Source organism: Lonchura striata, chromosome 13, assembly GCF_050655825.1.
Source record: "Lonchura striata isolate lonStrDom1 chromosome 13, ASM5065582v1, whole genome shotgun sequence".
In the NCBI taxonomy this organism is placed as follows: domain Eukaryota; kingdom Metazoa; phylum Chordata; class Aves; order Passeriformes; family Estrildidae; genus Lonchura; species Lonchura striata.
The window spans coordinates 3,222,516-3,249,068 of NC_140715.1; the positions used below are offsets into that span (position 1 = coordinate 3,222,516).

Here is a 26,553-nt window from a genome sequence, read left to right on the forward strand (position 1 = left end):
GCTAAAAAAGCACTCCTTCGACACAGCATCTGTGGGTCTACAAAACCTGTCCTTCCTCCCACCTCATTTGCCAGGAGAAGCAGCACTTGGGACACCTCAGACTTGTCATGATTTGGGTTTGACCATGTCTCTGAGTGAACTGGCTCTTCTCTGGGGCGCTGGCACCCTGCTTTCAGGCACTCCTTGCTCCTTGTTCCTCATCCCCCTGTCCAGATCCCATGACTCTCAAGCATTGTGCAAGCAGTGGGTGATGGGGACCAGCACGTTTTGCTCCAGCACGACAAATGAGGTTGTTTTTTTTCCCCAGCATTTCAGCTATAAATAATTGAGCATTTTAAAACTCCATTTCTGCCACGAAACTCTGGAGGAAAGGGTTCAGATCTGGTATACAGATATATTTTTAAGCAGTGAGAGATTGATTTGTGCTGCTCCTGCCTGCCTGACACCTGCATTCGGTCACCTCAGAAAGGCTCAGCCTGCTCCTGCAAAGAGGAAAAATTGCTGGTTCCTGAGCAGCCCTGCCACAATACCTGTGTGTGGGGAGACAGAGGTGTTCCAGCCCTGCCAGTGGCACCTGGGAGAAGCTTCTCTGGAGCAGCTGGAGGATTGTCTGCCCAGGGTATCCCACAGCAGAGAAAATGCCCAGGGTGGCCACAGGTGGGGTGGGGAGGGAGCTCTCTGCGGGGCTCTGCCCATGGGAGTGTGCTCATGTGCCCCAGGAATGCGCCCACATCCCCGTGGTGGGCACGGAGCAGCCCCCACACACAATCCAGGGTTTTCCTGTGTATTACGTGGCTGGTTTCCAGGGAGGAATAACAGCTCAGAGCCTCAAGGCCTTTTAACTGGCTCTTCCTGTTATTGCTTTCTGAAAATAACAATAGTGGGAGGTTTATGTTCCTTCTCCTTTTTTCTTAATTCCATCCTTTCAGTGATGTTACAATTGCTTAAGTGGAGCTTTCCCTGATGCGATGTCAGAGTAAACTGTGTGGCAAAATTACAGCCAGCTGAATTAGCACTGTGTTTTGTGCTGCTCTCGAGCATGTGCAGCAATTATTAATTTTCCAGTGCCTGCGTGGGTAGAGTGAAATCCTTCCACCAGCTCCCAGCTCTCCTGTTCTCTCCATTCTCTGGATAGCACCACGACCTGTCCAATGTGAAGCACGAGCTCTTGGGATGACCTGAAGTGCCTGACATGGTGCCTGCAGTGCCCTAGCCACAGCAATGTCACTATGGGTACTGCTGGAGAGCAGAAATATGCTATAATTGCCCATACATTCCCAGAAATACCTTCTTTCTTTTTATCTAATGTGGCCATATACACAACATGATTAAGGGCCTTTATTTCTGGGATGCCAAGTCTCTCTGTTCTGCCCACACCTTAAACCCGTGTAAATAAGCTAAGGCAGCTTCTCGTCCCCAGACTAGAATTTCCTTGCATTTGCTTAAACCATTGGACAGAGAGGGTTAAGCAGAGAAAGGACAGGAGAAGACACATTTATATTCTTTAAAGAGAAAGTCAGGGCAAGGCTACTGCTCTCCTCATTGTCACCCACAGGCAGGCTGGACGCATCCTGATGGAGAGGTGAGGTGGAGTTTCACATTTCTGCCTCTGTGTCAAATGTGCAGAAATAAATCCTCTGGAGAGCTGAGGGCGATTGCTCAGAGGCCTGGGAAAGCCCCCCAGACACACCGTGTAGGAGACATCACTGAACCCAGCAGGATACTTCATAAAGTCAGAGTTCTCTCTTCCTCCCTCACATAAGAAAGAGCAGAGATCAGCAGAAAAAAGTTGCTGGGTGTGATGTTCCTGCTCTTGCTACAGTACCACAGGAGGTGAGATTTTATCCTGGTTAAAAGGGATCCTGGTGAAAGGATTTATTCACATCCTGATAGAAAATGCTGCCCCATCCTTCCCCTGCCCCAGGGTACAGACACAGAGAGTGGCCGCTTGTCCATGCTCAAAGATGGGGAGGAAAAGTGTCTTTTCCTTGATGACTTTCCTCCCAGTAATCTCAGCTACTATTTGTAAGGACAGCAGATACCACAGCCTCAGACAAAAGTCTGCTTTTCAAGCAATGATGTCCCTTTTTATAATAAAGGCTGCCAACTCCCAGAAGTGATAGCTCACAAACAATCAGGGAGAGGACAACGGGAATGCTCTTTGAGGTGCTGTGCAGAATAGATCATCCACTGTACAGCAACAAATCAAATTTAGGGAGAAAGAATTTGGAAACAAATTACCAGTAAGATATTTCAAGCTGACAGCAATTTGGAGCAACTTAGGTCTGTCTGGTAAGAACTGTATTCCTTTTATTTCCCTATCAATAGCAGCTACCTTATAAGATTGGTTTCTCATTGATAATTCTGTCTGGAACAGAAACTCCTGAGTACACTTAAGTTGATAACTCTCTCTTTGATCACATTTCAGTAGCAATGCTTTTCACCTTGACGACAGAATTTCTCCCTTTGGATGAAGTTTCCATGCCTAAAAAGCCACATGGGTGTGGGATTTCCAGGCTCAGGGAGCTCTGGCGCACTGCAGTGCTTGGACTCGGGGCTGGGAACGGCAGGGAGATGAGCCTGGGGCAGGAGCTGCAGGGTTCGGCGCACTCATTTGCTCTGCCTCAGTCTCCCTGATCGTATAACAGTATAGAAACTACTTGTAGGTGTTTGTCTTTATGGGAGAGGGATAATTCATATCTGCTACCGGCACCTCATAATGCTGAAACAAGGATTACGGGTGTTTCTCCGCACAGCTTTGCGTGCCTGGAGGAGCAGTGAGGAGCTGCACATGGCATGTGCGAGTTCAGGTGTTCCCACGGGGAGCACAGGAATGGTGCAGCCACAGGCTCCGTGTGCCCCCACTGCCCTGCACTCAGCGGGCAAAGGGGGCGGGTGCAGCTCGGGTGCCAAGGGGCACGCTGGGGTGGAGGGGCAGTCGGGACTGATCCCACCCTGCACATACAGAATGTGCTGTTCCAGCACTGGGGACTCATCTCGTGCTGACAGCGGCGCTCAATGTGTTAATTACCGAGGGAGGTCATTAATGTCCATCAGCAGGCGGGGAGGGGACAGGACTCGCAGGGAGGAATGTGTTGGGGGTAGACTGGAATGCAGCAGTGCTGACATGCCCGGAGCAGGAGACATAAAAAGAGTGCACTAGCCTGTAATTTCTCTGCAATTTCTCCTCGGGAAGTAATGAAAGTTTACGGCTAGTCGTGGCAATGCCCGTGTCTCTCTTCCAGAAAGAGGCAGATAAAAATAGTTTAGAATCACACTGAGAAAAAGAGAAATTTGACATTCCTTTGAAAACTCTTTGTGGTCAAGTGCTCCCAGCTCACTTTGGCCAAGTACTTAGTAAAGAGGGATGCCAGCTGTGGCTAACAGTCCTTTAGGTTGCCCCCATGAAAGCCAGGCCCTGCTCATCTGCTGAGCAGAGTGATTTGGCTTGTTTAATCTTTAGAAATAAAAATGAAGGGATTTGTGCTGGTCCAGCAAAGCCCTGGCTCCCCTTGAGGGCTGTGTCAGCCTTGGGACAGGAGGGCTCTTTCCTCCTGGTTTTCTCCATTGCCCCACTTGCTCCTTGGGGCTGGTTTTGACCTTGCTGAAGCCTCACACGATCCTGCTGAGCTTTCAGGGAATGTGTGAGGGTTCGGTGCTCCGGATGCAGGGTAAGGTGCTGTCAGCTTGGGGTTTGTTTCCACTCCACTGGCTTCTGCTTTGTGTCTAACATTTGGGAATAAATTATCAGGAGGTGGGAAAGCCTTGATCCAATGATGGTTTCAATTTGTAGCTTAAATTGTGACCTTTTAACACCCCAAATTAAAATCACCCAGCACTTGTTCTGCACTGCATACCTCCTGGATTACAAAAGCAATTGACAGTGTTATTTACTCAAGCAGTGCCTTAGAAACGAAAATCTTTTTGTCTGTTCTCCACAGATATGAAATACTCAGTCACGTAACAGAGGCTGCATTTAACATGAAGAACCTTTTTCCTCTGTGCCCTTGGCTAAGCTCTCACAGTCCCACCTCTACAGGAACCACATTTCAATGGTGCTGTACACCCCTTAGTCTTTACAGCATTTTCGGATCTTTCCAGATGGAAAGTGCCATAAAAATGTAAAATATTATTAATTAAAGGCTGAAATAGATGCAGTGTGTGGAGGTCAGTGACTCATGCAGGAGGATTCTCAGGCTTCTGCTATGCATTGCCTCGGGGTGCTTTTTTGAATGTTCCCTTCTCCGGGGCTATGACAGTTTATTACACAAAGGCTGTGTGAAGCTGGAGGTGAATGCAAACTACTTGGGCTAAGAACAGCAACCAGTGAACCCAGTTCATGCTGAGCCTTTTGGGATGGCATAATTTCCCCTCATTACAGTTTCTGCCTGTTTTTTGCAGGCAGCACGGGCTCTGTGCCACAGCCCCTGTGCTCCTGGCCATGCTGGTGCTATAGACTGCTTCTCTTTCTGGAGGGCCCAGGAGCATCTGACAGTGTAGGAAGGGAGTGTTTCACTTAGGAGCCAGTGGCTTCTTGATTAGGAACTGGGCCATGTTTCTAGCACACAGTTTTCCTTGGAGAGGGTGGCAGTGATGGGGAGCACAGCCCTGGCACCAGGAGCACTGTGGCTGCAGCTCCCAGAGAACCACTGCTGATCCCAGAGGCATTGCAGCATCAACTGGGTCTGATCCCTGCGCTGCCAGCAGTGCCAGGGAGCCCCAGTGTAGCTGCAGGTGTACTGGTAAATCCCTTCTTCTCCTGACTGAGGCTTATTTCAGCAAGGCAGGTGTTGTAATCACAGCTGAGGCTGTGTACCTGCAGTCTCCCCAGAAACACCACATACCAGCGTTTCCAGAGTCCATTGCATTGCCCCAGAACACTGGAATTTGGTTTCTGGCTGTACACATGCTCATTCCTAGCTGGATACTGCAAGACAATCTTAGCTCTTTATGTGTCCGAGCCCTGAAAAGGAATGGTGATGTCTCCCAGCTGCATGGAATACTGAGATGAGCACTGGAGAGCCCCCAGGAGTTGGTGCCAGGCCCTCATTGTTCCTTTGCTACATTCCTGACTTCATCAGAGCCTCCAGTCTTCGAGGGAGGCTGCATTTTGGGTGACTCCTACAGCAAAGCTCACCGGCTGCGAGTCCCTGCCCTGCTCCTGCCTTGCTGGCAGCCCAGGGACAGGAGGTGACAGGGCTGTGCCCGGTGACTGGGTGACTGCTGCTGGCAGTCACACAGCTGGTGGCACAGCACGGCTGCCCTCGAGCTGTCCCCACGGCCCAGCATGACATCAGTGTGCAGAAAGCCTCAACCAGCTGCTAGTTGAACCTGGAGATTCCTTTAGAGTATTTGGAATTTTTCCTCTCTCTCCTGGTTCCTGCTGCCCATTCAGCCCCTCCAGCAGGACCTTCAGCTTACCATTACAACACTGTATTACTTTTCCTCAACTTTTTTATTTCCTTCCTTCTGTCATGCCTCTCAATCCCCTCACCACTTCCTGCTCCAGCAGTCCTGTCTTTGAAACTGCCGTGAGAGGTGCAATGCTTCCATCTTTTGCAAATAACTAAACAAAACCACTTAAAAAACCCCTCCAAAACAAACACAAAACCACAGAGACCAAACAAACATTTTGAAATGGAGCAACTACCCTTCAACAGCATTGTTACAGAAACAGAAAATCCAGTTCCAGATGAGGCACATCATTTAGACCCCGTACACACTGAGACTGGCAGACAGTGGAGCTCCAGCAGGTTGCTAGATAAACAAGCCCCTTCCTACACAGACCCAGCCCAGGATTTACAGGAGAATGCAGCTCCCCTGCAGTGGCTACACCCACACAGTATCTCCAGGTGGCCCTGGCCAGGGATTGCCCTTGTACACACCTAAGGAACAGGGCCAGGCTGCCAGGAGTGCGCAGCCGCCAGCCCCGCTCTGCTCTGGGTACCTTGGATCGTCCTCACTGGACGGGAGCGTTTGTTCATTCTACACAAACAACCTCCCCCAGTATCGGGGTGGCCACCTCGCCTCTCTCCCTGTCCTCTCCCCTGGCTTACCCTGCGTTTTCGCCAGTGAAAAAGGGCAAGAAAAACATTTTAGAAACCACCAGGAAAATGGGATTACAAAACCACAAACACTGTTATGGGAAGATTTGAGGCCAAGCAGAACACTTGTAACTCATTTCAGAAAATGCATTAGATTTCAAGCTGCCAATGACATGGGCCGGATGGGAGGTGTGAGCTACTGTTGCTGGGTGCCTGTCTGAACACTCCCTGCATTTCAGTCTTGTTGACAGAGCCCAGTGCTGTGATTCAGAGAGAGCTGTTAATTAAGAGACAAAGTCCAATCTCAAGCTAGCTGGCTCTATTTTTACATAATTTTATGTTTTGTTTGCTGAGCCTTTTAACTCGCTCCATGAACCAACAGAGCTGCCAGCTGATCTCCTACTTTTCCCTTGACTTTTCAGTGGTGCAGTGCAGAACATGTGATTCTCTACAACTCCAGGCCTTCTACTTTGGAATCTGTAGGTTTAAAAAGGAATTTTTTTTTAATCTGACATTTTGTCCTGAAAGGATGTGAGGCACAGAGAACTGCCGAATGTGGAAGGCACCACAGGAGGCTAAGACATAATATTAAAACGAGTAATGAAAGAAAGCAAGCTATTGAAGTGTAAACTCCCATTTTTACTGAGAGTATGCTACAGACAGAAATGAGTAGTTTGGATCCCTGGTGCAATTGACACCAAATATTAATGGTTTGGTATAAGCAGGAAACACAATGAAATTAAGAAATCTGTTTTCCTCATATTTCCATAAGAGAGTCTGTTTGTTGAGGCACTGAAGACCTGTATTTTTTTTTTTAATAACCTGTATCTCAGTCAGTTTCATAATTACAGATCTCACATTCTTTAGACTAATTTCACTCACTGACAAGGCTGGGCTCTTGATCCCTATTTTATTTCTGGATTATAAAACAACAGTACTCTACTTACTTCCTTGTCTTGGATCTCTTTCTTGGATTAAATCTGCAGGAAGGAAAAATGCAATCTAATTCCCCACAGGAGTGTTCCTGCAGGAAAGTTTTGTAGGAATATGGCAGTGATGGGAAACACAGCCCTGCAAATCCCATTGAACCAGCATCTGGAGGAAAGTCACAGTCCTGACCACAGTGTGGTCACCTGTGCTGTGACACTGACCTCGGGCCAGCCCCTCACTCAGTCACATACCTTGAATGAATCTTCCTTGTAGGTTACTCAATCTCTCTATTTTTTGCTTAATAACAAAGGATGGAGTGTGTAGCTTCAGGTATCGCAGAAGTGCTGGCAAATGAGTCATGAAATGTATTCAATTTATTCAGTCGTCTTTACAATCCAGTACAAGTGTAAATTCTGTGGCGAGATTTGTATCAAAAACCATCTCAAAACACACCACAGAAAGTCCCAGAGTAATTTGTCACTCTCTCACACAAAATGCTCACTGAGACTTTTCAAAGAAAACTTTAAAACAAATTGCCACATAAAGACAACTTTCTCCACCTGCAGACCTGCCTCTGCAGGTCAAGGTTAAGTTTGCAAAACCTTCCTCTCTTCTTAGAGGGGTGCCTGTGGCGTGCTTGTACCCTGGGATTTCCTCTCACCTGTAGTCTTGTTATTAGAGACATCTGGATGAAAACAAGGTGTTTCCTAAAAGCAGCAGCTCTCTGGAGGGTGAAAATATCTGGGTTTTTCAAAACAAAACACCAATACAGAAACCCAGGGGGAACCCATAACTTTCCCTGTTTCCTTCAAACCCCCTACGTCCATCACTTCCCCTCTCTCCAAAGACCCTCGGTAAGTTGCGCTTAGGAGGACAAGGCCAGATATTGACGTCGAATTTGTTGATTCTGCCTCAAAAGTGCCATCCTAAGAGCCTGGGCTGGGGGCGGCCAGGGGAGGGCTGCGAAGGGAGGCTGCCCGTGGGCGCACGGGGCGAGTGGGACAGGGAGCTGAGCCAGGCTCCCTGCAGGGCTGGGCGGTTTGGAGGTGCCTGCCCGGAGTGAGGGGACCCCCCGTCCTGCCCGGGGTGAGGGGGTCCCGCCGTGCCCCGCCCGGCCCGGCCCGGCCCGGTCCCGCCGTCCCTCACCTGCGGGCGGGCGGCGCCGGCAGGGCGCGGGGGCGGCGCGGCGGGCGGTGCCGGGAAGAGCGGCCGGGCCGGGCGGGGAGGCGCCGGAAGAGCCCATTTCCTCCGCGGGACGGGACAAAGCGGCGGGGCCGAGCGCAGCCGGGGCGGCCGCACCATCCCAGCCCAGCTCTGCCCCGGTAAAGTTGCGGCTCTCGCACTTGGAAACTTTCGGGCGCCAGCCGGGCCGTGCTGCCGCGGGGCTGGGGCGGGGGGCAGAGGGCGGGAGCGGAGCGGGCCGCGCGCGGGGAGGGAGCCGGGCCCGGCTGTGGCGGCGGCGCTGCCCCGAGCGGCGGGGCCCGCGTGGGAGCGGGCGGGCCCGCGGTGCTGGGGGCCGCCAGCGCGTTCCGCCGGGGGAGCCGCGCGGCCGGGCCGCTCCCGGCGAAGTTTCGGTGCGGCGGGGCGGTGTCCCGGCCCCTCCCCGCGCGGCCGGGGCCGCCCTGGCGCCGCTCCCCGGCTGCGCTAGGGCCGGCGCGGCCGGCAGCCCTGGCAGCGCTCCGTGCCGTTCGGCCCGCGGTCTGCCCGGGCGGCGCGGCCGAGGCCGCATCGAGCCCTCCTCCAGCCCCGGCCGTGCTGCTGATCCCGTGCACGGACAGCCGGGAACACCCCGCGGCCCCACCTGGCTCCGCCACGTTTTCTGACACCCACCGCTAATCCCCTCCTCTGCTGGAGGGCGTGGGCCTCTCCTTCGCTGACAGAAAGTTTCGTGCTACTTTTTCCCAGACAAAAAGCAGGAAGAGCGCATCCGCTCCCGGGTTATGTGCGGCCCCTGCGTCTGCTGCCTGTGGCCCTGGGTTCCCTGGGTAGCGTGGGTCACCCGCCTGTTATTCATTGCTCCTGCCAGTTCAAAACGCCTAAAATCCTTCAGACTGAAAGTTTGCAGCAAAGTGTGTGTTCCAGTTATGTTTAGTGACGAGTCAGATGTGAGCAAGGCACGGCTCCCTGTCTGTGTGCCCTTGGCTCGCCAGCCGTGCCCGGGAGGTGGCTTCTGGCGAGGGTCATCGATCGCTGCGAGCCCCATGACCGCGTCCTCAGCACAGCATTCCGAGTTGTGACTCCAGGCGTGTCTGGACTATCTGTATTGAACTAGTCTGGGACCTCTTTGCTGCTCTTCCCCCTTTGTTTGGCTTTGTCTATTGTTTTTTTGGGATGGGAGTTGTGCAGAAGGTGTTTTCTGGGTGCTTCAGTCACTTGTGCTCTAGTTAATGGTTTCCTGTGTTTTTGCTGCACTGGGTCTGGGGAGGTGGGAGAGGCTACACTCCTCAGTCCTGCTGGCTACGCCAGGTTCTGGGATTGTTTATGTCAGTTCCTGGGTTGGTTTGTAGGCAGGATTGTGTTGATGAAGGTGAAAGCCCAGCTCATTTTACGCTAGATGTAGCCTTTGCTCTGTCTCGGGGCAGCAAGGCCACATTAAGTGTTTTGTTGTTGTACTTATTTCACCCTTCTGAATCGAAACATGTTGTTTGAAAGGACATACTTTGATGTTGAGTCACTGTTCATCATTTTCAAAGAAGCAATTTCTAAAACATCACGGAAATGTTTTGACTTTTCTCAGCAGAAACAAAGGTTTAGTAGGTTTTGTTTTTAGAAAGGCTTTGCCCTAACCTTTTCCATAACAAACAATGTGCCTTCAGTCTTTACAGTTTTTTTTCAGCCAGCTCTAATAATAGGCCTCTGCATCGGAGATTTAAAGTTTACACAAGGTGGCTGGGGGAAGCGCAGTGGGCAGAGATTAGAAATCCCATGCTCAAATCGATGCTTTAAAATACAAATGTAAATACTTTCCTCACAGTTGATTTTCAGGCTTTGAAACATCAGCATTTCTGTGCTGATATGTGTCAGGACAGACCTTAAGGTGCGGCTTCTTCGTAGGGCTTTTGTTGGTCTAATAAATTTAACCGGAAGATGTAACAGAAGAGTAATCTGTGTTTTTTCAGCAGCATGAATATCTTCTTTCTGCAGCTGTAAGATACAGAAACTGATCTTGCAAAGGAATCCAGATTAAGCAGAACTGTTTATGAGCTGGAAATACACTTTTGTGGGACTTCAGGCCTGCCTTGAATTTACATCTGCTGTTACTGTTTGATTTCTAAATGACCTTTCTTATGCAGAGAATTAGCTAAGATCACAAAAATACTGAGTGGCCAAACCAGCCTGCTCGTCATAGGTGGGCAGTGGGGCTGCTCTGGAGCAAAGGCCCACGTGGCTGTGGTGCTTCTGTTCAGGACTTGCTGGGTTCTGTTTTACTGGTTTCTCTTAGCTTTGCTGGACACCAAAGGAAACGTGATGAATTAAAGAGGACTGAGTGTCACTTTGTTAGGACAGCACCTTATGAGACAGTCACTCAGCATAATGATGAGTCACAGACTGGTTTGGGTTGAAAGAGACCTTAAATCTCTGGTTCCATTCTGCTGCCATGGGCAGGGGCACCTTCCTGGGACACCTGCAGGGAAACCCTGCACCTGCTCTGAGCCCTTCTACCCTGGCCTTGGATGCTTCCTGGGATGGGGCTTCCTGCTGTTGTGCCTTAACTGACATCACTCAAAAGCTTGTGCTGCAGAACTTCAGTGTTGAGAGTATGACCTTGAGGAATGGGATCCGTTACTGCTCTGGGAATTCACCCGAACTGTTCTACAGCTAATCTGGAATAGCTCCATTCAGTGAGTTTATAGCTGCTCTGTTGGTTAAACAGCATTGCAGCTTTAGAGAAAGTGCAGATGTTTGATAATTACTACTTTTAACTCCATACTATTTTAATCCAGAAAATGAGATTTAAAATAGAGCTACCACAAAATTGTATGCTAGCACCCTGACTGGATGAGCTCCTCTGGAAAGACAAGCTGTGAGAGTGGCCTGCTGTTTCACGAAGGAGAACTGGGTGCAGATGGATTTACTGGGGTGAAGGAGTTGCAGGAGGAATGAGGTCACTGCAACTGGAAGTGGGATTGTTCTCCTCTAGTGACTGAGACTCCTTATCTGCTAGTCAGGGTGAGAATGGGTGTAACTGTGATTTCTGGTGTGCAGAAGGTTAGTCCAGACTATCTGATACTTAAATATGATTCATAATGCCTTGTGACTGATGGATTTAAAGAGCTAGCTACCTTTTCTCTCAATATGATTACATATTTTTGCTTGTTAATCCCAGATGTACTACAGAAAACATCTGTTAGTCCTTTGATATGTGATTATAAATATCTCTGGTCGAATTAAAGGAGTAATCTTTTTCCCCATGTTTTGTGAAGTGATAGAAATTATTCAATACACAGATCTAAACTAACACAGTTTGCAAAGTGAAATTCTCCCCCAGTCTGACGTTCCCTTGTGTTACAATTTCTCTAATTTAGAAGACAGCTAGTTATTAATCAGTTAGACTCCCAAGAGCCTCTTCTGAAAGGCTTTAAATTCAGGGATCAATGCCAGTATCCCGGGCTTATCTGAAGCACTGTGGGCAGCAGATCAAGGGCAGGGATTCTCCACCTCCTGTTCAAGTGAGCCCCCAGCTGCAGAGCTGCCCCAGCCCTGTCCCAGCACAGGAGGAGCTGGAGCTGCTGGAGCCAGGCCCGAGGAGGCTCCAGGATGAGCAGAGGATGGAGCAGCTCTGCTGGCAGGAAAGGCTGGCACAGCTGGGATTGTTCACCTGGAGAGGAGGAGGCTCTGTGGAGACCTTAGAACCCCTTCCAGTGCCTAAAGGGACTCCTGAGAGAGCTGGAGAGGTACTTTGGACAAGGGATGGAGGGATAGGACAAGGGGGAACAGCTTCACACTGCCAGTGGGCAAGGATAGATAGGCTATTGGGAAAAATTCTTGGCTATGAGGGTGGGCAGGCCCTGGCACAAGGTGCCTAGAGCAGTTGTGGCTGCCCTTGGATCCCTGGAAGTGTCCAAGGCCAGGTTGGACATGGGAGCTTGGAGCCACTTGGAACAGTGGAAGGTGTCCCTGTCCATGGTGGGAGTGGAATGAGATGAACTTTAAGGTCCCTCCCAAGCCAAACCATTCTCTAATAAACCTAGGAATGGAAAAAGCAAGCATGAGGCCAGCTGTAGCTAAAGGAATAACCATTACCAAGGCAGAGAGTGGAAGAGCACACATGAAGCCAAGCTGGAGGCCAGGTGGTTCTCTGGTAGCTCTGTTTTAGTGCATGGAGTGGCACAAGGACAGATGAGTGTTGATGTTACAGCCCGAGAGCGAGTTGAACTCCTGGTAGTGAGGGGCTTGAGAGTGAAGCAGGCGGGGAGCTGGTGTCAGTGTGGCAGGTAGGATTGCATTGGGCATAATGTGGGATCCTCAGCTTGTGGCGTGCTATTTTTCCCAAAGAACACCCAGTTTCTCAGCAATCAGTGCCCTATTATGGAGTAGATCTGCATATGACTGTACATGCTTAAGAAGAATTTCTGTGTGGAGATGATGTTGAGCAAATGAGGAGTTGATGTGGAGCAAATTAGGGTAGAAGAGGCACTGTTGGTTCACCCTGTTCTTAAGTAGCCTTCAATAGCTAGTTTAAGGAGGAGGCTGAAACTAATGAGCTTAGTAGGTGGGTAAGTGCTGAAGGATCAGGGGAAGAAACTTTTTTTTTTAAACCTGGAGGTTAACTGAGCGGAGATTGTAGGCCCCACAGTTCTGTCATTGCTGTCGTTCAGCAGAAGGCCAAGAGGGCATTTAGGTAAATACTAAATTTGTGGCTTTTCATTTAAGTCTGTAAGGGTCAATGCTATCGGGCCTTGATGGCTTGTGTGGTTTTCCATGCTCTGCCCTCCACTGTGGTTCCCACTTCCTCAAGGGCTCAGAGTTTTCATTCACTTGATTCTGGGTACTTGTAGGGGTGATATCTATGTGGATCTAAGGCTCTGGGGGGGAGATTTTTTTTTCTGTATCTTTCTCTGGTTGATACAACCAGAGCACAAGAGATCCACTTAAATAAATGGCCTGCACAAGGACTGCGGTAACAATGTAGCTTTACCGAGCCACAAAGGTCAGTTGAATTTTTCATGTAAACAGGGCTGAGCTGTGTGCCTATAAAACGGTATTTAACCTGTGTAACACGGAGCAGGTCAGTATTCATCCTACCAAAGTGCTCTTGAGATCTCCAGCTGAAGCTGTAGGTAGGTAAATGTTTTTTTTTAATTGACTGGAATATTGAATTCAGAGCCAGTGTTGTTGAACAGCAGAGGACAGAGCTGCAGTGTGCTCAGAAGCAAGAAGGTGAAAGTGGGTGTGAGTGCAACTAATCAAGATGTACAAGCTGCCAGTTTTTGCCCTCTTTCTTGCAAGTATGTCCTTGTAATGTATACTTGTAAAACGAGTTTCTTTTAGCATGACTTAAAGGCCTAGAGTCTCGCTGCTCAATGCCAAAGAGTTGCTCCTGGTCCTGGATAATTCATGGTGGACTGTGGAGGTGTGTGCAAGTGACACATCTTATAATAACTTCACTTACAAACCATAGCATTAATTCCAACCAGTACCTGGTATCCAGGTATTTTGGAGTCTAAGCATCCTGAAATTTCAATTACTTATTAATTTCAAAGGTGAGAAATTGAACAGTGAACTGTAAGTGGTGCATAGAGGGCTTGACGTGCTCCGATTGCTACAGCTGAGAGGTCTGTCCTGCTGTGACCCTCATCAGGAGGTTCTGGTTGTACTGGTCCCATCAAATTTTTATTAGTCTAGCTCTTGTCTGAGGTCCTAAGTTACAAGTCCTTCACCTGATCTTGGCTAAGCTGGCTGGTAGCAACAACTGAAGGAAGGAATAAAGCAGGAGCTCTGCTTGTAGCATTTTTGAGCAGTATCCTCTGGCACTTTGATGCCTTTGTGGAGTGATGAATGCTCTAGGATGGGGTTTGGTGTCTCCTTCTGGTTCTCTGGTTGTAATTACCGACCCCTGACACTTTTTTTTTTTTACTGATCCCTGCAATCATATATCATCTTTTATGTTCCCTCCCTCATATCCTCCCCCACCTTTTTCCTGGGTGGGGGCAGTGTGTAAAGCCATCCCTAAAAGTGAAAGCAACAGGCAGGCAGTAAAACAAGCAATAAAACCATGGGAGAAGAACAAACAAGTAGCACTGCTTCCCTGAGGTTCTTTGCCAAGGTCCAGCAGTTTAGGTGCTTCCTGAGGCAGGACTTGGTGCCTGGACTGGCTGTTCTGCAGATGTGCCTGGTGGCCACAGTGGCCAGAGCTGGCAGGAGCCCATATGGCCTCTGGCTCTGACAATCCTGGCTGCAGGTGCAGAGCAGCTCTCCTGTCATCGTGTTCAGCTGATGACTTCATGGTTTAAATTTATAAACCCTGTGAGTCAAACTTCATACAAGCTACAAGTCAAATGAGAGATTTTTTGGAATATTTTTTGAGTGAAAAGGAGGAATCTCGTTTGGCTCTGTGAGAGGCTCTGGAGTGGTTTAAATGTTGGTACAAAGTATGACTTTGTAGTTCCTGCCACTTCCACTCTTTGGAAGATGTGTTTAGTTAGAAACCACTACCCTTGCAGCTGGAAACATATTTCCTGAGTAGCATTAAGCAGTGCATCCTGAAAGCGGAGATGTGAAGAAGGCTTTTTGGACAGTGGCCACAGTCTATGTTTGTTAATCCATGACACTTCACTGTTGGTGGACTCTTCAGTCACAGCCCTCTGACTTTGTACAGGTACAGAGAAGAGTGCAGTATGATTGTGAGCAGGGGGTTTTTCCCCCTCTCTCCTAGCTGGGGGTTAGGGAGAAAAAATAATTACATAAAATCCAATAAGAGTAGCACAAAAACTAAAAAAGCTAGAGGGTTTATTTGTAGCAAAACAGAATAATGCAGATGACTTGTGCAGGGTTCAAAGCTTATAACCTCGAGGAGAAAAAGTTAATTTCAGGTCTTTATGCATGAGTACTTGAGCGTCAAGTGTTCTGAGCTGGTTTGCTTAGTTTACAGAACTGGTTAAGACAATTTGAATATGATTATTTGATTAGCAGAGTATTATTGTGGGCCTAGGGAAAAGTCAGTGGCTGTCAGTAAAAGATGCAGTGTTCAGCAGAACCAGAGGCAAGGCGCTAGTGCAAAGCCTATGGAACAGGATTTTTTAGCTCATCTGGTTTTTGTTCTGTAGGTTCGTCATGTTTCCTCTTTTTGGGGATGAAGAGAAGGGGTGGAGAGAAAAAAAATGTCTTTAATCAGATGTGAGTTTGTTTCTACTTAGTAAATGGCTGTGTTACTACTTTTTTTTTTTTTTTTCTTTTTCCCCCAGCAAGACCATCCCAAGCAGTGACTCCTTTTTCTTAAACCTGATTCATTCATTTTGCTTCTATGGAATGTGGGTGGGACAGTGGATTTTTTTTTTCTTTTTTTTTTTTTTCCCTCACAGAAGTGGCTTTCATTGGTCACCTATCTGTGAAGGCAGTGACTCAAAAGGATTCCTGCCCAGGCAGGTCATGGTTAGCTCTGGCTGCCATGCACCATGGTGCACCCTTAGTGAGTTTGTACTTGACAGAAGGTGGTTATGGCTGTGTGGGAACTCTGGGAAGCATCCAAAAATGCATCACACCACTGTGTTTTTATTATGACTTGCTTTGCTCTTGTGGAGAAGTTGTGGAGTTCTCACCTGTCAGTGCCCCAGTGTTCCAGTGTCTGCAGCCTTGAGGAGATGGGCTGTCAGAGTGTCCTGCCTTAGTGCAGGCACTGAGAGGTGCTTCACTCCTCCAAGCCATGCTTATGCAGCCCATTCATGGTCACTCTTTCTTCTGGGGTTTGTTTTTGTGAATTCCCCCTTCCCTGGCCCAAACTCGCAGCTGGAGCTGCAAGTTGAGAGTTGTCCGAGGGTGTGTGATGATGGTGCAATTCTTCCTGTCAGAGGAACTCATTGTTTATATCTGAGAGATGTTGCTAAAGGTTTCCCTGAGCATAAAGTGAAAATCTCGGCCTCGTCACCTGTGGGCTTTGTTACTTTTTCTTAAAAAAAACCTGCTTTGTAATTTTGAGGTAATACTGACAGAGTGTTCCTGAATCAAAGTGGAGGACTGCAAAAGGACTTCTGAAGGAGTTTTCATAGGAAGCTTAGAAGGTATTTTACTTTGAAGGGTCTTCAAACTCGTGTTTTCCTTTTGCTTCAGTGGGTGCTTTTAGTAGATTTTGCAAAAGGAGAAATCTGGGAAACTTTTTCCATTCTTAAAACACTGAATTTTTTGTTACGTAGTCCTTAGTTGCTGCTGTACTGAGCATGCAAGTGAGAAAGAATATGGTATTTAGTCTCTGATAATACAAGGCTTTCCATTTGCTCTATTTACTAAATTTTCATCAATCCCCTAATTATAAGGAGTCTTTTTTTTTTTTTTTTTCAAAACACGTGTCGGCTCCAACAGCTCCATTATTTGTGGACTCCTGACAGTTTTAAATTGCTAATGAAGGTGTAGATTTCGAAGATCTGGTCAGCTAAAAGCACTGAAGGGTATTGCATAACAACATATCAATTTAGGAATGAAAATGAAGTTTGAGTGGGGTCAGATTCTGGTTATTTCTGACTCTTTAGCATAAACAGCACTTTTTATTGCAGGTTGAGTGCTGAAGAAGATCAGAACAAAAATCCCCAGGTTTTCTTTTCCCTTTATTGCCAGCCATCAGTGAGGTTTTGCAGGCTAAGCAAGAATCAGTTTTGCAGCTGTGGCAAATTCTTCTGCCAACTGATAAAGGGGACTAATTTATAACAACCTTTTTCTTATTTAACGTGTAGTTGTGGCAAAATTATCTTGTTAAAAGGTTGCCCCTTCTTGCATTCATTGTTAACTCAAGGTTGGTAATTGGAACTTGTGCTGATACAGTTTGGGGTTTGAAGAGCCATGCTCTGAAGCCACAGCCTAGTTATTATATCTGCATTGACTGTGTATCCCTAGGGTCTGAAATGTGTGCTGTGGTTCAGAGAGTGCCAGAAAGCTGTTCTTTAATTATTTCTCAATTATTTTAGGTAGGCTTCATGGAGTTTTCTGCCTCACACATGGAAAGAGGCACTGAGGTTGGAAGGACTCTTGGGAGTTGAATTCAAGTGGTCCAGCAGATGCACAAGACCCTCCTGGGTCTCCAGACTGAGCCCATTGTTGTGTTTCAGTGTGAACCTACAGTTTGAGCCTACAGCTTCAGTGTGAGAGATGTGCCTGAATAAGGGCTGGGTTTGGGAGGTTGAAGGTGCCATCAGTGCAGGGATAAGCTCATGAGAGGTGTTGCCATTTGCTGAACACGCAGCTGTGGTGTCCTTCTGCGTGGCCAGAGCCTCACAGTGCTTACCCACAGGGCAGCTAAATACAGCAGTTACAGATCCAGTAGTTACTTGTTCTGATTGGGGAAGTTACCTTTCGTCGTGTTAGTGCAGGTCTTCAGCATAAAATGCACAAACATCCATGTGAAGGCAGTGTGAATGGTTATTTTTCATAACAGTAATAACTGGCTGGTCATGGCACATCCTTTTTTTCCAAATACAAAGTTTTGCAACGAGAATATGAAAACGAATCTTAGTTATAGAGGATATCCTCTTTTCTAGAAAGAGCATGTGTGTCTTCTAAAGCACTCCTGATTCCCTGTCAGTCTTCTTTATGGAGTTGGGATCATGCATGAGTTTTGGAAACTGAAAACTGCAGAAATGAATTGGAAGTTTGGGTTATACCAGGCCATCCATCTGAGCAGTTAAGTGGGCATAAGCCTGAATTTGGCTCCTGTATTCTTTCAGGGTGTTATCCATAAACTGGAGCTTCAGTGTGACATAAGTCACTAATTGCTTGTGCTGCCTGTGATTTGTCTTCCATGCACCTCCTTTCTAAATTCTTTGTAGTAAAACAATTCTGTCAGAAAGAAAACAATCAGAGCTGAACACTTGCATGACTGGAGGCAAGAAGCTGCTGTTGGCACCAGCATCTCCCAAGCAAACATCATATTTGCTATTTTGAAATCTCTTCTGAGGTCCCATGACCAACACAGTGAAGCTGCTTGTGCAGAGTGTGCCTTCATCCCCTAAGCAGCAGCTGAACCTGAGTGAAGGAGTGAAAACCTGGAGTGACGGAGCACGTTCCTGGTTCTGACTGAAGATGAATGGCTTGAATCCCCAGCACTGTGACAGTTTGTGCTATCTCCTAGTAGCTTCCAGACTGCTTGGGGGAGAGTGAGGCATCTTCATCTGCTGCTATACCCTGTGCCCCTGTGGGCTGCATGGGCTGGGCTGGGCACTGCTACCACAGGGAAAACGTGAGGGACTCCCTGTGGCTGCTGGCTCTGCTGGGAGACAACACCCACACAGGAGAGAAAACAGAGTCAGGAATTTAATGCATTTTTGTAGGGACACTGGATCAGGTTTCATCTCTCAATTCAGCAGCAAAGTCTAAATGAGTGGAGAAAAGAGAAGCATTTGTTACTGGCAGTGTCAGGCTGTCCGAGCACCTCAAATGCCTCTGTGGGTCTGCTCCACAAGAGCAGCAGAGAAAAAATTGTGAAAGCAGATTAAGAGACCTGAAACTGGGATGGCACTGGTGAGGAACAGGCTTATCTGAACCTGAATATCATCTTTTTTCTTGGGTGGTTACTGTAGTTTGTGGAAAAAAAATTGCTAAACGGAAGCTGTAGCAAAGTTGAATATACTTGAGTGGTAGGAAATTCCATCAAGGAAAACACGGTCATTGGTTTTTACAGAAGGTTGCTTTTTTCAGTGAAATTATTTTGCACATATTTTTCCATGATTTGTGTAGATACCACACTTGAAAGTTTAGTAAAATTGTATTAAATGAAAACCAAGAGTTTGGGATGAGGTGGAAATGATCTTACCTTGATGCCAAGCTGGACATGGCCAATGTATCTACTCATACCTCAGAACTTGGAGGCACTCCAAAGTTTAGGAACGTGGACACAGGCAGTACATCCTGCATTTGCCACCAACACCTGGGTCTCAAAAGGCAGGTTCAACTCAAACTCATCCTACACATACAAATAGGAGCTTTGCCACAACATGACACCTGAGTTTGTATTAATATTTCAGACTGTAAAATTCTGGCAGTAAGGATTTAAAATGAGGTGGTACCCGTGTGGCACTTACGGTGGGGGACGGGATTTGGTAGATGGAGTGTAAGGTTGAAGGCTGTTAGAGGATGACTCTCTGTTTTTGGTTATGTATACTTGATGTTAAATAAGAACAGCTTAAATAAAGCCTGCTTAAATCCTCCTTGAAAAGCATCACATACACCAAACATCCTTGACTTGCAGCTATTTGTCTGCTGAGTGTTGCTTTATTTGTGGAACAGGGCAGACAAATTAATTTGGAGACTGAAGGGAAAGAATGGAACTTTTTATTTTATGGATACTCCTAGTTATATGAAAAACAGTTTTGAATTATTGGTGGGCCATATGAAGCCCCAGCATGTGAGCTGAGTTTTCAAAGATATTAAGGCACATTTCAATAAACCAAAACTGTTCAGAAGGTTTGTATTAATGGTGTGTGTTAGATACCCAGCTCCCAAAGATCTTTGCTCTCTTGTCTGCCACCTTCAGCAGGGGTCAAGGATCCCTGCTGGTTGTCAAGTGGGTTGGGTATTTGGGTAACAAGGCAAGCAAAAGGATTCCATTGGGAACAAGGGGTCTGGTTCTTTTTCTATCTGGAAGATAAAGCTGGGTCATTGTGTTGTGAATCCCACCATGTTCCATCCCCAGGACCTGGGTGGGGTGATAGTCATTTTGCAGTATAGAATATCTAGAGACGGTCTGGAAGAATGGTAGGAGCCCAGATTATCATTCAAAATGAGTGAGACATTTTAGAGAAAGAATCTGCAAAAAACTGCAGTGGAATACCTCTTACTGTTCCTGGGCACATCAGCCCTGCAGAATGGGGAACAGCTGAGCAGTCCAGGAAGGGTGTTCACATAGAGAATGTCCTCCCAGGTATAAAATGTTCTTGTCCCGTGTTCTGCGTTAGGTATTTTGGCTAGCTCAGTGCTGGAATTCAGCATGTCGTCTATTGTGCCTGGCAAGGTCAGCTCCTCTCTGTGCCAGTCAGACCATTCCTTGAATACTGGCTTTCCTGAGAAAAACCAAGAAATCAGTGAGTGCAGCTAAAAGCTTTTAGAAAGCAGCCTGGCAGGAGAGTTAAAATGTGAAGATCAACAGCAGATGTTGAAGACTTCTCGGGTAGCACAAGGTGGTGGGACTGAACACAGGAGTGAACACGCAGTTATTTTTTGCTGTGTAACCCAAAGAGATTTACCCTTGCCCAGGAGGTAGGGTGGCTGCAGGATGGTTTGGTGCAGGGCAGGAGGAATGGACTCAGTAGTGTCTGAGATACAGCCAGCACTGCCTTCAGATGTGTGTGTGGGAGTGCAATCTGGAAAAACAGGACCCTGAGCACTAAGGCCTTTTTGCGATTTGTTGGGGTGTAGAGCTTGCTGTTAAAATTGTGCTCCTTCATGGGCTTTTGGAAAAGCCTTGGGTGCCTTCAGGGCAAAGCAGCTGCAGAGCTGCATTCCTCTGCTTCCCAATATCTAAAAATTATTTGCATGCCAGTATTATGGAAGTAAGTATCTAAAATTATTCCTAAAACCTTGAATTACCAGTTTTTGAGAGCACTCAGACCTTCAGTTGTGGTTTTTGGAAGGAGTGCTGTGTGTACATCATCCATGGTGTGCTCCTGGCAGCCCCAGCAGCTCAGATGTCCCTCTGCTCATCCTTCTCTCCAAGCAGGGCTGGGGCCTGCCCTGGGGGGCACCTCTGAAGCAGAGCTCATCTCCATGCTGCTCTGTCCCTGTGCTGTCCCACCTCCTCCATCAGGAGAGGAACGTGGGAAGGGAAGTTTTAGTTACCAGCTCACTCTGAGACTGAGCTCCATGCAGTGGCTCACCCTATCAGGCCTCTGCCAGTGTGGGGCTCTTTGGACAGGGGGAGGAGCAGTAGGATGGCAACAGTGGTTGGTTGAAGCAGAATGGAGACCTGTCCATCTTTAGCTGTTGATGAGATCTTGACTGTAGAAAGCAAGCAAGAATTGTCCAGGGTGATTCTGCTTGCAGATGGAGCAGAGCTCTGGAAGTGGCTTCTTTAAACCCTGTTGCTTCCCCTGCCCTCATGTCCTTGCAAGTGCACTAAGCCCCAGTAAGACACTGCATTACTATTGAAATCTCTATTGCAATAATGAGCACCATCATGAACAGGAAAATAACCCAGAGGGTTTGCAGTTAACGTGCTGGGCTGGTGAGCATGGTTGGAGGTTAGAGCTTCACATGTCTGAGCATCAGATGTGTGGGGAGGGCATTCCTGCTCCCTGCAGAAGCTCTGCTTGCTGCTCAGTTTTCAGTGGCTCCTGGTGCAGCTTGGCTGTGGCATCCAGCTTTGCCTTGTGTTCCCACTGCAGTGGCTTTGCCAAGGGTGCCAGCTGATGGTGCCATCGCCCCTTGCCATAACGGTATATGTGGTGGCACAGTGAGCCAGATGGGCATCTCTGCCCACCTTGCAAAAACGGGTTTCTTTCCCTTCAGCCAAATCAGTCCTTCCCCATCTGGTTAATCGCTCAGGCGTGGGGAAAGCTGTGCCAGTACGGAGGGGGTGTGATGTGCAAACGGGAATGAGTTCCTGGAGGGGTGTGGGAGGATGAACATTGGTCCTTAAACAGATTTTCTGCTGCTTATGAAACCACAGGCTGGGCAACCACAATTCCCTGTGCAGTGGTGTTGTTCTATATATTCCTGCACTTGAGATTCAGTGCTGCTCTCTCTTCTGCCTGTGGTCCATGCTGCTTTGTCCTTTGAATTTGTGGGGCTGCGGCTTGGAGAACCTGTTCCATGTCAGTTGGGCTGTTGCAGGTGTCAAACCAGTGCTGCCCTGCTCTGCTGTGGGTTCCTCTTCCAGAGGAGTCCTCTTTCCCTGTAGGTGTTAGAGTGACTGCAGTGGGGGTTGAGGTGTGTTCTCCAGGACCTAAGGATTAAGCACTCTGCTCCAATATCCCATGATGTAGTTTGCTACCTGTTACCAGACTTGAATTCACTGAGGGAGAGCTTGAGCAGTCACAGGGAAAAAGCAAGTTCCAGAGAACTAGAGGGAATTACAGCCATGCTATACCATGGCCCTGACAATTGTCCTTTTATCCCCTAAACCCATCTCACCCATGTGTTGGTAGCCTATAGCCTGTTCCTGTATTCTCCACAGGTTTAATTTAATTGAATAAACATATTTATTGTAATGTACAAACGATATCCAAGCCCTTGCTCCCAAACAGGCTATCTGATATCAAGCTTTGCTTTTTAGATAAATTTCAATAGCACTGCTACGAAGTGGTTTTTATAGATCATTACTTTTGGCCAATTCATGAACTATCATACTAACGTGTTTTCAGATGAATTGCCTTTATTATCCTACTAATACAATTAGTGTATCTTCTTATGGTTACCTTGTCCTGCACATTGTTTCTGCAAGAGGTGTAACAGCATTAACTGCATAGAAAAAGCCTTTCTTTAGAAACCTGCTGGGCTTTCCATAGCCCTGTCTCTGTTTCTCAGAAGCCACAAAGGTTTTCAGTGTATTTTTCTTGGCTTCTTACGTGGGAAGCATTTATGCTGAGCTGAAGAGGAGGAAATAAACCAGTGAAATTCCTTGTGGATGGTGGGAAGTTACCTGGGGGTGAAGGGCATTTCACAGCATGCCCTGTGCCAGCATCTGGGCTGTGGCACAAGCCAGTAGGTGAGTGAAATAAAAAGAGGGGTGATTGAGAGAGAAGGTTAATTAGTGAGTTCATAGTGGCTAGTGATTGCTGTCAGAGGTAGGGGAGGACAGGAGGTGACCACGTTCTACCCCCCCTGTGGCTCCCTGGGGGCTCTGGAGCTGGACACCTTCACCTGCACCCACTGGTTTTTCAGTGCAAAACATCAGAAGGGTTACATGTATGCCAGCATTGAGTGGGCTCATTCTAGTCTCTCTTTTTTTAAGCTTTCAGCTTTTAAAGTTTTTTTTTCTCACAGCAGTGTGGGTCCTTGGAGTGTGGGTGTAGTGGGGAGCTGAATGCAGCTGGGTGAATACTCCTGCCTGCCTTGCACCTTGTGAAGTTGTACTTCAGTGTGTCAGCTTTGGTCAGCAGTGCTGGAGTGAGTTCTCAATCTCTGCTGTGGTGCCGGTGGTTTGAGAGGCCCTGGGATGGCCGGGGAGCAGTCCTGAGCCAGGTGATGCTGAACTCTGGCTGAGCTCCTCCAGTGTCCCAGAGCTTTCATTCTTCCCTGGGAAACAAGCAGCCCTCCTGTGCACAATTAGCTGCTGGGGTCGGGAGAGAGCATTTGGTTGTTGGTACGTGTTGTAAACATTGTTGGTTACCAAAATTAGTGCCTTGCCTCCTGCTTTTTAAAAATAACGGGATGTTGTGCTCGTCTGGCAGCTTGGGGACATCTGGTGTTGTCAGAGCAACGTGACTTTTTGAGATGCTGTGCAGGCAATGCCCTGGCCGGAGAAAGATTAAAAATATCAGCAAATAAGCTTTAAAATTACCTCAGCAGTAAGTGTTGAGGAAGATGGATGGACAGAGATTTAGGAAACCTACTTCTCTTCCTGATTTCTTGAAAAATAAAAAGTTACAAATGTAGGTTTAGTCTCATCTTGAATATTGAGGTCAGCCCAAAGCAGGAAGAGCTAGAATCTATTATGTCTGAAGGGATTTGAATTGGTTTTATGGATCTCCAGTAATTTAAATCCATTCTTTACTGAAATTATTGTTCAGTTTATTCTTTTGTTGTAATGTGCAGCATCATAGTGTTAATCCAGAGATTTGTTGTAGTTCCTTATTTTTAGTTCTATTTTTTTAGACTGCTGGTCTCAACAGCAGAGCTGTTTTAGTAGTTTCACTCAACTTTTCCCATAAGCATGTTTGCTGTTCCGTTGGGATGTTGATATAAAACTGTAACGGGAAGAACAGCTCAGTGACAGCTTTGAACAGATCTCTTCATGCAAATCTGCTTTTCCCTCCTATGCAAATGTTAAGGAGAAGTGTAATAGATATGTAAGCTGTTAAGTATGAACCAGCTGGATTTTCTGGCTTTGTGAGGCCTACATTCACTCCTTTACCTTTGTATTCCCCAGAGGTGAACTGGCTGAAGGGGGATGGCAGGTGGGTTGCGTTAAACCTGGCTCCTGCTTTGGTGGAGCTGAGGATGTGGGCTGCATCCAGAGCTGCTGAAGTCAGGGGGCTCCTTTCTGCTCCCCCAGACCTTGGGCTGTGTCTGAGAGCTGGCCCTGGAAGGGAGGTGATGCAAATTGGGCAGGGGCACCCACCTTCATGGGCAAAGTGCCCTCACTACCCGTGGTCCTTCTTTATTGCTCAGGGACCACTGGTGAGTAACCCAGGCACTGCTGATCTTGTCATTGCTCTGATAAAACAGTGAGGCCCTGTGGTAGGTTTGTCTGTGGGTTTATGTGCTTTTGGTTTTATTTTCTAATCAAAATGTGCAGGTAATATCTGTATATTGTCATAATATTTTCTCAAACTCATACCATTTTAATCAAAGCTGATGTTTCTGGGGATGCTGTAACTTTCACTTACACTAAGTGGATGTTTTGTGTTTAACAGGCTGCATTTTGGTTTATTTTAAGATGCATTAACAATAAAAAATTGTATTAATGTAGGTTTTTTTTCTTCTGGCAGAAATGACTGCTGTCACTGCAGCCAACGTGAACTTCAAATGGGACCCCAAAAGCCTGGAGATAAGGACACTGGCAGTTGAAAGGCTGCTTGAGCCTCTTGTTACACAGGTAGGAAAAAGATGGGGCAAAATAAGGTCATAAACATGATTGCCTGTTTTGACGTTTTGATTAAGTGAAAGCTTAAATTCTAGGTGTAAGACACTACAAACTAAAAGGAAAAAAGTCTACAAGCAGTTTTTTTGCTCAGTTTCATTGAACAGTCACTGGCCATGAGTCCAGGGAGACTGTGCTGCTTCAGCACCTGATAAAACACAGTAGTTATTGGCATGATTGAAATAATGCTCCATGCCTACACTTTTTTCTGGATTTGTGAATAAAAGCTTCTTTCTGTGTGGTGTATATGTGCCAGTGGAAAGCACTGAAGAGCACAGGAAGGCTGGAATAAGTCTTGTAAATGAGAGCTGTGTGTATTGAGTGTTTTGGAAATTCTTGGAAGAGGCTTTCTAGGAGGCCTGGAAGAGTAGGTACACAGAGACAGTTCACTTGTTGTCTTCAGCATTGTTTTCCTGGAATGTGAAATGTCTAAAATAACAGAATGAGCTGGACACAATTCCTGCTAAGTACAGATGGGAATTATCAAATTTTGTTTCCAGTATTATCCTCTTTAGTCACCAAACTGCTGTCTGTACCTGCTACTTGTTCCCTCTGGGTCCTCAGGTGGGCAATTGGATGATGAGGCTTTTTAGCTAGTTACTGACGGATTCCTTGCTTAAGAGAAATTGTCCTAATTTGGCAAACAACTTCACTGAGCAAACTTATTCACAAGACTTTTTTCACCCAGTGCAGTGTCTGTAACTTACTTCTCAAGGAATAAGCACAACAAGCTGTACCGGGAATCCCCAGTTTTCTCAGTGATGTGACTGGCAAAATAGAGAGGGAACTGGAGCAAATTGCCTTGTTGCAACTTGTTCTTTATTTGTAGAACACAATGAACTGAGTACAAATACTTCCCATTAACCAACCCTGATATTCCCAACTGATGGCTTTCCCTCTCTGCATCAGTCAGCTGGGAAGATGGATTCAGCTCTGAGGACCTTTATGTCAGCAGTCCTTGGGCTTTCCAGAGTAGCAGTTTTTTTAGTGTTGTAATTTAATGTCCCTCCGAAGCAGCTTTGTGTGAGTTTTCCAAGGCTTTCCAAAAATGAGAGGAAAAAATAAGGCAAATGGAGAAGTGTGTGTGGATTTTGTGACATGCCTGTGTTGGATGCAAGGGGATGGATCCTGATCCTGAGCTCAGGGAGTACCTGAGGGTTTCCTGGCCTCTGGTGATGACTCTACTCCCAGCGGGGTTTCAGTCTAAGACACGGAGCTTGGAAATATTTGTTGATTGTAGGATGATTGTGAGAGTTCAGTTGGGTTTTTTTTTTTTAGGGAAGTAATGAGCTCTACCAAGTCCTTTGCTCTGCGTTCAGCCCCTTGGCTATAGCACTGATTTGGACTGAAAAGATACCGTGTCTCTATGTTTCTACTGGCACAGACTTCAACCTTGTCTGGGGTCTCTTATGACTGGGGAGTTATCCCAAACTAATGATCCCCACCTTGGTTTCTTTTATGTGGTGCCAAAGAGCCCTGGCCCGTTACTGAGACTGCAGTTTATCCAAAATATAAATAGATCTCCCTTGTTAAAATCAACTTCTGAGGTCTGCTGCTGGTAAGAGAAATCTTTGAGCTGTTTAACTGAATTTATTTTGCTCATCTAAAGAATCAAGAAGAATGGTAGTGTTTAAATGT

The 26,553-nt window shown here is 47.1% G+C and overlaps 1 protein-coding gene across 1 annotated transcript in view; it reads left to right on the top strand.

Annotated features, from left to right (window-relative positions):
* The first annotated feature begins 8,218 nt into the window (after positions 1 to 8,218).
* The window catches only part of CTNNA1 (catenin alpha 1), a 117,147-nt gene continuing 98,812 nt past the window's right edge, over positions 8,219 to 26,553 (top strand). Inside the window, exons 1-2 of the mRNA XM_021544869.3 lie at positions 8,219 to 8,296; positions 24,764 to 24,870. Of these exons, the coding sequence (XP_021400544.1) occupies positions 24,766 to 24,870 (105 nt within the window). The 5' untranslated portion in view covers positions 8,219 to 8,296; positions 24,764 to 24,765. The remainder of the gene's footprint in view (positions 8,297 to 24,763; positions 24,871 to 26,553) is intronic.